Genomic DNA, 13,487 nt, shown 5'->3' with positions numbered 1-13,487 from the left:
CATTCTTCCCTCTAGGAGCGGAATGTTCTAATAACCTTAGATCCCTCCGCAGTGGTTTCTACAGGCCATTGAAGGCCCGCTCCCTTGTTAAAAGACCCTCGCCTCCGGCTCTGGTTTTTTAAGCTGGAGAGGGCCTTTAATGGTCGGTAGAGCCCACTGCGGCGGGCTATTGGTGTTGGATGTAGCTTCACTTTCCTTAACTAGCATTTCCACATTATTCTGATACTGCTTGGGAAGATGCTGAAAGGGCCCCTCCATTTCCTCCCACTGTGCCTTATCATATCTAGATATGAGTCCCACCGAGTTAACCATCAGCCAGTCTGTTGCTAAGCCTACAGCTACTAGCTTTCCTGCAGCATCTATATGCCTACTCTCCTTATCAGGAGGCGACACGTCCCCAATGGCCTGGGCTGCTTCCCACTTCCTAGCAGTGGTGACCCCTAGTGAATCTGGGGGAACATGAGCCTTGATGTAGTGTGGCCAGAGGGAGCTGGCTCATATTTTTCTTAATATGTGGCGTAACCAAGCACGATTTTACTGGTCCTTTAAAAAAATCAGGTGCCTACTTAACCATCCTTTTCATCATGAGGAGATTCTGGGAAGATCGCTCTGTCTTAGAGAGGGTCTCTATAAGGAAATCCTTTTCCTCTGGGATATGAATAAAACCACCCTGCGGTAGATGGTGGATCTCTGAATGACAATACTGTATGCAGTTTAACCCCTAACTGAGATATGTTCCAAGTTTGGGTCTATGAGAGTGTCAACATCATATTCCTCCAAAGGGTCACCGGACACAACCTGATACACAGATGCGAAATCTTCTGCTTGTGAATAAGTGCTTGGCAGGTGAAGATGGAAGAGGCTGAGGCAATGGGGACGAGGAAGTGGTAAAGGAGGAGGAGAACAAGCAGGCGGATTATCTCTAGGCCTTTTTGGAGGCCATGACTATCCCATGGTGAAGTGCCCTTAGAAAGTGGTTTGCGCTTTTGGGTTAGAGAGGCCGCAATTTTCCCTCTGCACGGGTAGAAGACAATTTTGTGCCACCTTACATCCAGCTTTTCTGTTAACCTCTAAAGAGCGAGTTGTTCTTCGACATCCAGAGTGTGGGACTTCGATGCTGAAGATGGTTTTGCTGTTGTTTTTGGCACTGAGGGTATCTTCAACACCGAGGCTGGAGTTGAGAAGTCTGCGGCCTTGGGGCTGTCTGTAAGTGGGTCCCGAAATGCTGTTTAGGCATCAAGGCGGGACCAGGATCGAATGCTGTGGCAAAATCCTTCCTCAGCTGCAAAGCCTTACTTTAGTGTCCCACAGTTCCAGATGGATGAAGAGCACCCGAAGGCTTGATGCCCGACCCCCGGAGTGGAGATGCTTGGCTCCGACATGTGACCATTTATGAGAGGTCATCAATGGAGGGACATCGACACTACTCAAGCATTCTCTAGTTCTGATGTGTTGCTCAAGGTCTACCAAGGCAGATGTAGCACCCATAGAAGCATCTTCTTCTTTTTCCTGGAGACGCTTCTCTTTGGATTCTAAGGCATCTGAATGAATATACTCAGGGCTGGACTTTCAGCCGGAAACTCAGGTGATTACCCAAGTGCTTTCCTCCTGTCCTTCTTTGATGGCCAGGGGTTTGGCTTCTCCGAAGGTGTCGAGTGTCTCTGAAGTGGACTGTGCTATACTGGTGTGAGCCCACTGACATTTTCGGCACTGACGGAGAGTCTTTCTACTTCAGAACGCCAAACTGCAATTACAACGGCCTTTATCATGGTCGGTGAGAGACACAAGTTGCACACTTTGTGGAGATCTGTCCAGGTGTCCGTTCTATCACCTCAAGGAGTTCATCCTGCTCCCAAGGGAGGTTGAAGCACCAGGTGTTCCATAGGGAACTGAGGGCTGGAGGCCTGGATCCTTGCCATCGGACGAAACCGACAGTTTGAGCCAACGTACCAGTAGACAGTAATAAGCTGAAGATTGTATTCACACCAAGATGGAAGTTTGCAAACTCAAGGCCACAACGGGAACCGATGAACTCTTTGAGACCGCGTGCTCACTGGATCACCTCCAACCCGATGACGGAGATTTTTTTTTTAACTATGGAGTTGGTGACCATGTTCAACAACACCAGAGAAGCGGTCACTGAGACCTTGCGACTCAAAAGACTTCTTAGAAGAAAAACAACTTTCAACGACCAAGCCCAACACTAGAGGGCCGAGGTATGCACAGCATGTGTATCTACAGCCACACATGCTATGAACAGAAGGGTTTCTACTAGCTATCCAGGCACATAGAAATGTATCAAACCAATATATCAGCCAAATTAAGGATGGGAAAGGAAGTTTGTATTCAGCAACTACCGGGAAACTACAATCTTTTTCCAAATACTATGCCAGTCTATATAGTTCACAGAAAGCCACATAAATGTACAGCTGAGTATTTAGATAAAATCTGTATGTCTTTCTTTTGGTACGCACAAATTAAGTATGCACTAGTAGAGAATATATTGGAAGAACATCAAGTGGTCCTTATTGCCCCATATCATTACTATGCACTAATAATAGGATACTCACACAACTTAGTACCACAAGAATCAATACAGTTATGAATCATCTAGTTAGCCCATGGCAATATGGATTTATTCAAGGTAAGGATGTCACTGGACATACAAACAGAGCAATATTGTTGATACATTGGATTAAAACAGATAACCAATCTCTATTTTTCACTGCATTAGAGGCAGAGAAGGCCTTGTCTATGAAAGAATGGCCTTTTCTTTGGATAATGTTAAAAAGTTATACATTTCACCTCACCTTAATCACATGCATCCAGAAGGCATACCGCAAAACACAGGCAGTAATACTGGTTAATGGATTAATACCTGCACTATTCAATGCATACAGAGGGACTGAGCATGGATGTCAATCATCTCCAGCTCTATATGCACTGTATGTGGAGCCCTTTCTAAAAAAACTGATTGAGTTCTGAAATATAATATTTATCAATCTTAAGGCACCAACTATCAAAGTTCTGGCCTACGCTGATGATGTACTAGTGGTTACCCTGAATCTTAACATTGCTATTCCCACAATAGTATGTTTAGCTGAATCTTTTTAAGAACTTTCAGATTACAAACCGAATCAGAATACACCACAGATACTCCTTGTAGGACCTTTTACCGAACAGATCCAACAGACCCAATACATAGTCACTAAAATGAAGTACTTGAGAATCTGGCAAATGTCGATGTATAATATTATTAGGCCAACAAACTATGTTAATTTGTTAAAGAAAACAACATGCCTGCTTAAACATTGGGAGTATCTACTATTAAACATTAGTAGAATGGATTAATATTATCAAAATGGTCCTGCATCCAAAATGTTCTACCTGTGCCATTCATTACCAATATATGTCCCTAAAAATTCTTCTCAAAGATGGAAGCGTCAATCTTCACTTTGATTTGGGTAAATAAAAGGCCCAGAAGAGCACAACGCTTTCTCCAACTGCCACTACACTGGGACGATGGGCTCTTACTAATACCCTTTTATATTACTGGGCTCCATTGGCAAAGAACACATCGAAACTAGTATGAAACATTTCACAAACTTTCTAACTTATCAATGTCTGTTTCTCCTACCTCCTGCATTTCACTGATTCCAGCTTGTCAACCCAAGAGACTTGTCATGCATGTGAGGTCCAAGGTAATTAGGACATATTTATTGGGATGGAAAAATATCTTCAGACACTCTAAAATCCTAAAATTACCAGTTTTCAGCCTATATGGAATAACCATTTATTCAACGATGCCTCTAGAGTATGGGCTAATTTAGCATGGGCCAGCTCTCATCCTCAGTTCCTGCATCAACTGTATTCCCAGAGCACACAGAAGAGTTTTACAGGCCTTATGGATGAATTTAATAAGCCCCACACACAGAATTCTTTAAATATCCATAGATTAGAACATGTCTTATGAAGAACAAGCTAAAACCGTCACCTGAGGTACTACCTAAGCATGTGCCATGTTGATAAAACCTATCTTGCCTCCTATTATGGCAAACAACTATCAAGAGAAATTAACACTTGACTGAGAAATGGTGTAAAAGCCTTGACACAGACATCACGCTGGAGACCGTCAGTACATCTTGACCTATGGGATTTACAGCTGCACCGTTTGTTAAATAGACTACAACCCTATGATAACTTATTTGAGTGTTGTATCAAACCATCGCAAATTAATAAATAGCAACCAGCTATACTTGTCAGCTGCCTTTATGTCAAGAGCCTACTGTACACCATACACATATGTTTGCTAGCTGCTCAAGAATTAGAGCATATTGGGATACTGTTTTTGAAAGGATCTGATATGGAAATGGGTTCAATATCTGTTGTGAAACTCTAATTATAATGTTAGGCAATACAACTCAAGTCACATCAAATTTTATATGTTTAACCATATTGATTGCACACTTAATGATAGCCTGACACTGGAAACATTTGGTGTGCAAGATGGACAGATAAGGGTGCAATGGGGGATGGGCATTTATGGGCATAAATGCCTTTGAAAAACAAATGAATAAGACCTGGAGAACCACAAATTTCACTGGGCTTAGGGTATATTCAACCCTATGTTATTTGCTAATGGACTTTCTGTGATGACAACTAATTGTATATACATACCTTTAAAGCTCTATGCTACTGTTACAGAATTTTTAGGAAGTCAGGTGTGTCCTATTTGCACCAACTGTTCAGACCCTACTCTCCCTTGAGAAGTCTTAGGTCTTCCAAGGCCTTGCCAGTTCAGGTTCCTAGAGTGAAGAAAGTTCGCATTGGTGGAAGCTCTTTTAGCTTCCTTGCATCTAAGCAATAGAATTCTCTTCTACTTCTACAGAGGCAATCAAAGACAGAACCTCTGTTCCAGAAAAGCTTAAAAACTTGAGGACATATTAGCAACAAATAGCGATAATTATCGCTAAATGCATTTTTTTTATTGCCACCTATCGCCGGATATTATCACAGAGATAACGTGCTATTAGCAACGTTTATCTCTAAAGCGATAAAATATCCGGCGATAGCGGCTCAATGCGTGAATATCGCTGGAAATCCAGCGATATTCAGGCATTATCACTAATGGAGGCTTAACCTGAATATCCACCTCCCATTGGACATACAGGTTAAGTCATGGTTTGAGCGGGCATTAGGTTCCGGCGATATTTAATCGCTTAGCGCGATTTTTTAAATCGCTTCGCTTGCCTTGCTAATAGGCGATAGCTGTGTTAGCGACTGCTTTCAGTAGCTAACAGGTTGGGTACCCCCACTTTGCATGTCATTAGCGATAAATATCGCTGACATGCAAAGCGGGCCCCAAACCTGTAGCTATCGCCTATCAGCTGTCGCTAACTGCTGTTAGTGACAGCTTGCTAATAGGGCGATAAAAATATCGCCGCTTTAGCAGGAAAAAGTGCTGATAAAGCCGCGATATCGCTCTTGCTAATATGCCCCTTGGCTCTTTAGATAGGCTGTCCCTGGACTTCCTTGGGCTCTTTAGATAGACTGTTCTTCCTACTACGTTTCTTTGCTTCCTCTTCTGGAGTTTGACCTATCAGCGCTGTGACACTCGTGTTGGAGTAGCTATGCGCTTTATAAGCTTCATATTAATTCATCCATTCATCCATTCATACATACATATATTTCACTAATGTTATTGTGACTTCAAGATCTCAAATTAGTTGCATCTTGTTTTTGCCTTAATAATAAAAAAGGGCTCTTAAATATCTAACCTCACACATTTGGGGCCCGATGTAGGTAGGACTCATTTACCGATTCTTATTTACCGAATTTTACCGATTCGGTAAATAAGAATCGGTAAATGAGAAGGGGGGACATGTAGGAGCATCCAGATGTTCCTTTTACCGAATCAGTAAAAATCTGTATTTACTGATTCGGTAAATACCGACCGGTAATGCCCATTCATTCCTATGGGCTTTGAAGCCCATAGGAATGAATGGGCATTACCGATTCGGTATTTACCGAATCGGTAAATACCGACTGACACAAGGGTGCAGGGGGTGTCACTTTGACACCCTCTGGCACCCCCAAAAGAGGCTCGGGTGCCATGTGGCAGGCATACCTGCCCAAAGGGCAGGTCTGCCTGTCATATGGCACAGGTGTGCATGCACACATGTGCATGCACACCGGAATCGGTATTTTACCATCAAATAGATTTGATGGTAAATTACCAATTCTGTACGGCTTGTGGGACTCTGAAGAGTCCCACCTACATTTCAAGTTTACCAAATCGGTAAAAATACCGAATCGGTATTTTACAGATTCGGTAAATTTACCGATCGGTAAATTTATCGATTCTGTAAAATATGTGGCCCTACATACCATTTCTTCAATACCGGTCGGTAACGGCCGAAAATACCGATTTTCGGCCGTTACCGACCGACCTACATCTGGCCCTTAGTTTGCTTTCGGGACCATAGAGTGAATGTATAACCCGCATCCATATATCTATAATACGTAAAATTGCTATTGAATTTACAATTGTATACTGATTACTCATAAAAATATTCAAAAGCAGGATGATCGTAGGTAAAAGCAATTCATATAAAATAGTTAAAATACCTGGTTGTGACAATAGAAATCTCTTCATCATCATTTTGTGTCAACACATGAAAGAGCTGGTTCAGAACCACAGGCAGGAAGCTTATAATTGCCTGGATTTTCTCCACATTCAATAAGTTCTGAAAAGAGATTAATTGTAAATTATTTAGATGTAATCCTTTGTTCTAAAAGCCGCCTTAGTATTATATGAAGTAGTTTGACAAATATGCTAATATAAACATTATCCCTAATGAAGCTAACCAAGTCTATCGCTTTGCTGGAGATGCAGCCGGACACAGTAGCAATTAAAATGAATGATACAACTTGAGAATTGCCACATATAAGTAGCTCAATCTATGTACAACCATGATCAATCGTTTTCTCTAGTAGTGAATAATTGTAAGGGCACTTGAAAGATATAGGTAAATATCATGCCAATGATCTGCAATTTGAAGTACTGAAGTGAGGCGTGGGCAAATAAATGTATGTTATCACTATTTCAATAACTTTTTTGATGTTCTCAGCATTCCCATAAAATGACAGGTCTGTATTCTTTGGATTTGAGGTGGCAGCATTGTGTGTTAACATATTATGAATAACAAATAAAAACAGCAATTTTATTTATGAAACTTATATGTTATTCTTAAAGAAATTTGTTATTTAAAAAAACGAATCAGTAATGAATGGGTTTTCTATTAAATGTAAGTAAATTCTGAAGGCTCTAAAATGCGTTTGAAACATTACAACATAAAAAAGTGAATGGATGACGAAAAACAAGCTACATCTTGACTATGTCACAAAAACATGGTTGTCCCGGTCAAGAAAGTATGTCACGACACCTTGTTAATTGTGTACGGCACGCAGCATTGAATCAAAATGGACAGTGTAAATATATACCACCACTGCACATTATGCACAGTACTCTTTGGAAATATGAAAGCAAATGCATAAGTGCACTGTAAGGACAATGGGTTGCATCAAGTTGGCAAATGTTTTAAATCAAATTTAATGTGGGCCTATGCAGGCTGGTGAGATGTATGTGGTTTGACAGTGTACAAATGCATTATTGAAACACTTTTGCTTTTCGAGAAGTTTATAAAATGGTCTAAAAATAAAAGGCATAAAGGAATATAGCTGGATCCCTACACAGCAAACTAAAATGTACCTAAATGTGCACCATTAATATTCTTACTAGTAAAAGTTTATCTATATAAAAGCAAACTAAGAAAACAATTATCTGATAATCACGAGGCACTATAATATAGCAATAATGTTTACCTATCTGATATGGAACAGCAACTTACCCTACAGGCAGAGACAAAACCTGGCGAAGGAGGTTGACTGAGGTATTTTTCTCTTTTTTGGCACTCTTGGAAAAAGGTATTTAGATGATAGTCCTAAAATGAAAAAAATAGATATGTAAGGTGAAGCAGGTAACACAGATTCTTGACTTCAGTTGAAAGATGTTCTTCTATTAACAGTTCCAGTTCAACTTGACAAAAATTGACTGTACATGGGATACACCTAGTATTTGGGAGTCTGCTATCAGTGTGTGAAAGCCGGTCTGTAATTTCCTTATTACAGGATATTTTTTTCGTCTCTAGCTACCTGTAATAATGAAATGACGTAGCTGCTTAAGTGTAATAAGTAGTAGAGTAGAGTTCTAACGTCACGATGTGTGGTGCATGTGTCGGCAGCAAGGAGAAAGGTATATCTCTGAGCAAACTTTTACCTGCAGTTTCAACAAGGAAAACAGGAACCTCTCTTTTCCGTCTTCTGATTTATAGGGGCATATTATCAACAACTAGTGATATTTATTGCTAAATAAGCTTAGCGAAATTTTTTTTATTGCCGCGCATTGCCAGATTTTATTGCAGAGATAACGTGCTATTAGCAACGTTTATCTCTAAAGCGATAAAATTTCCGGCGATAGCAGCGAAATGCGTGAAATTCGCTGGAAATCCAGCGATATTCATGCATTATCGCTAATAGGGACTTAGCATGCATATCCACCTCCCATTGGATATACAGGCTAAGAAGTGGTCTGAGCAGGCGTTAGGTTTTGGAGATATTCGCTGCTTTCAGTCGCTAACAGGTTGGGTACGCCCACTTTGCATGTCATTAGCGATAAATATCGCTGATATGCAAAGCGGGTCCCAAACCGCTCTTTATCACCTAAGAGCTGTCGCTAACTGCTGTTAGCGACAGCTTGCTAATAGGGCGATAAAATTATCGCTGCTTAGCGGCTGAAAAAAGCTGCTAAAGCGGCGATAATCTCATATTGTCCGCCTTAGTAATATGCCCCATTGTTCTTAAAAAAAAAGTGATCAGCAGATGCGATATTCATGGCAACATGTTTTATTTTTCACTGTGTGGGTCAGTGCATGAAATATAGAATCTCTGCATATTTCTACACAATCTAAGCCACATCATTTTTGCCCTGACTTATAATAAACTGATTCTAATATATTTTTTGCAAAAATTATTATGTGCTTTTTGTATCGTTCTATGCTTCATACTTCATATTTTTGAAGAATTTATGACATGGCGTTCGGCAATTAGCATACGGATGTATGACGTTACAACGCATACTTTTACAACGCCTACCTTTACAACGCGGTTTTTACAACGCATACCATTACAACGCATAATGCTTTTAGGCGCTGGATAGTGAATAGTTTAATTTACTATTTCAACTCCAGTCCCCGTGGATAGTAGGGAAGGTTATTGGATAGTAAATTAACCTATTCCCTATCCTAGAGCGCCCCCAGAGCAATGCGTTGTAATAGTTTGCATTGTAAAAGTTGCGTTGTAATGGTAGGTCGTTGTAAAGGTTTCGTTGTAAAGGTTGTTTACCTTAGCATACGCTGTCTATATAGCAAGACATAAAAGCAAGCAAGAACAAGTGTACATAGGGTTGTTGCTGAATTGCATATTGAAGGCTCCTGCCAGTGCATCATTACAGCAGCCCAAGCAAGTGATACTGACCTCTACTGTGTCTTCAAAGGACGACCTGTCAGCTCAAGTTTGCATTTTATCGCTGCCCGTAGGCTTTTCACCACAACTTGAGAACTCTACTATACATAAAAGTGACAGTAGTGTATCATGTGTGTTGAAATCATGGACTATTGTGTATGTCTGCTACGTACGACAGACCTCATGAAAGTCCATTCCCGACACCTGGACTTGAATCATTACTTTGAAGCTTCTTTGTTTTCCCTGTAACTATTTTGCTGTATACATTCGTTGACTGCTTCTGTTTTGTTGGGAAGCATGACAAATAAATTGAAAAAAGACAAGTAGATGAATTTTCAAGTCCAGCATATCCATCACTTTGAAGTGAAGCCGAAACAATCATTAAATTATAATACCAAATATTGCATTGAGATTTTGTTGGAAACCTACAACATGAGAAGAAGATCCTTTACATAACTGCTTATAGTTAGAATTTGAGTCCTTTTAATTAGCCCATAGTTATCCTTTTCAAATGCTATACCACCTCTGTTACAATTACAATTTGACTCTTGAAAAGGCACAACCTTCACTGTGATTACTGTACTGAAATGTGTTATCGAAAGTAATGTGTGGAAATGGTAAACTTACCTGAGAATAGACTGTTGATACAACACATGTAGAAACCTTGAATAGTGGTTTTCCTCCATCTACAAATTTGAAGTCACTTCCACTCTGTTAGAATAAAAACAATACAATCACGCTATTGTGCTTATAATTAAGAGTAACACTCAAAATAGATACCTAATGTAAGTACATGCAACATTACTATACCAGCAGTCTACTTTGGGGGTACTGGGCAAGGTGACAAGTTATTATATACACTCTATGTCGCAAACATACACAGATACTTTTTTCTTACTTGATCATACTGTACTGTCTGTAAAATGTTTGTTGTGCTTCACCATTACACATTTAAAATATGGTATATTAGCCTGGACTGGATGTAAGATATAGGATTATAGAAAGGTAAAGTATGAGGATGGCTTTCACCGCGGGGTCAGAATAACATCAACTAGACTTCAAATCAAACACACAATGAAAAGCACTCCGAAGTCCAAAGGTAAAAGCAGTACTCGAATCATAGTAAGACGCACACTCAGGGAAGGATTTGCTCAAAAGATGGCTTTACTTTTCAGTTACGTGTTTCAACTCCAAGAGTCTTGATCACACACTGATTTATAAGCCAGCCTCACTCACACTTCGCTCAATGCCAGAAATTGACAAAGGACAGCACAGGTCCCAGAGGTTGTATAGGGAATTCACGTGTCAGACATCTTGAAAATAGTTAATTCACATATAAATAGTGCCTTAAACAGCCTCAAATTACAAAAATATCTTCACAAAACATTTGTGAGTACAGTATGTGCTGTTCTTAAAAGCCAATACGAAATAATACAGTGCAATTTTGCAATACGTTCTAAAAAATGTACAGCCATAATGTTCTCTCTGTGCACATCTCAAAGCTCTTCACACCACGTAAGTGTGTACGGTATACATATCATAAGGGAGGCCTTCTAATGGGATTGCGGGGGAATCGGATCGCGACAGTGGCAGGCGCAAAGACCGCCTGCCACGGATCCGCCTCAGGCAATCGTTCCGATTGCCTAGCGGAGCGGCCTGCAGCTGCAAATTGGTGGCGGTGCCAAGCAGGGACTGTCTGCCAAATTACGATGCTGGCCTCAGCCAGCCTTTCCATGGCGGTAAAGCTGGTGGGGATTGGTTTCGGTGGCCCGTTGTCTGGTGCTTCAAACAAGAATATATGTTGTCAATCTTCACTTGTTGCATTGTTTTCTAGTTTCTGTTTGCAGGCTGAGTGTGGGTGTCCAAGATAAAAGTTGATAGACACACATGGTGTAAAAGCAAGAAACACCAGATTTTCAAATGAAAACTAATCATTTGCAGTATCCACATAGGACATTGCAAGGTATGCAACATACTTGTGATGCTATTGGAATTGAATCCAAATTAAAGAAAATCAGTTTCTAAATCTATAAACATAACCATGTGACTTACAGCTGCAGGAAAATTTGAAAAACTAGGAAAAGGGGAAAGGCAAAAGAGAGTCATATCAATTACCCTCAAGGTAGCAAGTGGAGAATGCTGCTGCCAGATGTTGGTGACTGCTGCTATTGTGGGCTAGATTGGGCTGATAACGTTTGAAAGTAGGCGTCTGTATCTTTGCTATTCAAATGCATCATAGCACACTAGATGAATCCCAAAGTGTTGTATAACAACCTGAGGCCCTTTTAACGCAAGATACTTGAAGATTCCAGGAAGAAATGCAAAGTAAAGGAACAGCAAAGCATAAGCAACCTTCAAACTACACCTAACAAGCTCCACAGCAAATAATATTGGGCTAGATGCATCAATACACCGTTTTGTTTCACTAAATGCGAATCATTGTGATTCTCAATTAGGAAATCGCAAACGGCATGCATGAAAGTGTGTTGAACACTTTCTGCGATTCCTAGGGGATCGCAAATAACCTACCTCATAATATCAATGAGGTAGGTCGCAATTTGTGACGACCTAGGAATCGCAAAAATCACAGGGATGGTGGCCTGCTGGGGTTAGCAGACCACCATGTCCGTGGTTGCTTTGAAATAAAGTAATTTTTTTTTTCGTAAAGCAGCCCGTTTTCCTTAACCCCTCCCATGCTGATGACGAGCTCAGCTTGTCATCAGCTACGGTGCTCGTGTGCTGATGACGAGCTGAGCTCGTCATGACCGTTAGAACGCTCACACGCGGGGATAATTCCCCTTCTGTGCTGAGCGTTCTAGGGAACGGGCGTGGCCGTGACGAGCTGAGCTCGTCATCAGCACACGAGCACCGTGGCTGATGACGAGCTAAGCTCGTCATCCGCACCAGGGCGCTTTGCGCGCCCCCGCCCCCCAGCACAGCGGGGGAATTACCCCCGCTGCGAAAGGGTTGAAGGAAAACGGGCTGCTTTACAAAAATTTTAATTAAAAGTTTTTGTTTCATTTTTTAAGAATAGGCAGTTGTCCGTGGTTACCACCTACTTGAAGTAAGTGGTAAAATGCGAATGTTTTGCAACCTCATTTCAGTGACAAAACATTTCTACATACCGATGCAATCCGGTATGAGGAAGGGACGCACTAAACATGCTCCTTCCTCATAGCGAATCTCAAACCCATTTTGAGATTCGGTAACAACAGGGTTGGCTCCATCTAAAAAGCACTTTTTGCATTTGCAAATGGGCCGATTCAGCAAATCGGCCCGTTTGCGAAGACAAAAATGCCTGATGCATCTGCCCCATTGTGTTTTATTGAGTGGCTGTTTATTTAAGTCTATTGACTTACTACATGGATTGTGGTGTTTAGACATGACATCCATGACGTGGTATTCCCCCACATGTTTTGACGTCACGCCTCCTATTTTTCTGAATTCACTGCTAACTAGTGCTAAAGTGCTTGTACTACCTCCCTAAAACATGGTAAAATTGGACTACTCCTAATTGACACAATGAATGTACTAATAAGTCCCTTGTAGAGTGTACTACCTGTACCCAATGGCTTGTAAATTAATTGTTACTAGTTGGTCTGCAGCACTCATTGTACATCCATTCCAGTAACCTTTTAAACCATGTCTCAGTCCTGCCACTACAAGCCTGCAGTGCAGTTTTAAACTACAATTCAACCTTGCAAAATAAAACCTTTTGCCAGGTCTTAGCCTTCCTTTTTATTAATATTTATAAGCCACCCCTAGGTTAAGGCCAAAAGATTCATAGGGCAGGGTGCTTTGTATCTAAAAAGTAGGACATGTGTGTTTAGGTTTCACATGACTTGGAAGTGAAAAACTCCTTAAATCCTGCTTTTCTGTTCTCCCATTAATTAAAACTGGGTTAC

At 40.8% G+C, this 13,487-nt stretch overlaps 1 protein-coding gene across 7 annotated transcripts in view; it reads right to left on the bottom strand.

Annotated features, from left to right (window-relative positions):
• DOCK10 (dedicator of cytokinesis 10) overlaps positions 1-13,487 on the bottom strand; it is a 1,735,912-nt gene that overhangs the window by 500,189 nt on the left and 1,222,236 nt on the right. For all 7 annotated transcript variants that reach the window (XM_078665953.1, XM_078665951.1, XM_078665949.1 and 4 more), the window contains exons 22-24: positions 10,210-10,293; positions 7,911-8,003; positions 6,628-6,746 (exon numbers count right to left, since the gene is read on the bottom strand). In XM_078665953.1, the coding sequence (XP_078522079.1) occupies positions 6,628-6,746; positions 7,911-8,003; positions 10,210-10,293 (296 nt within the window). The remainder of the gene's footprint in view (positions 1-6,627; positions 6,747-7,910; positions 8,004-10,209; positions 10,294-13,487) is intronic.

The sequence above is a fragment of the Lissotriton helveticus genome, chromosome 11 (genome assembly GCF_964261635.1).
Source record: "Lissotriton helveticus chromosome 11, aLisHel1.1, whole genome shotgun sequence".
Lineage (NCBI taxonomy): Eukaryota > Metazoa > Chordata > Amphibia > Caudata > Salamandridae > Lissotriton > Lissotriton helveticus.
This window is presented reverse-complemented; position numbering and strand designations above follow the sequence as displayed.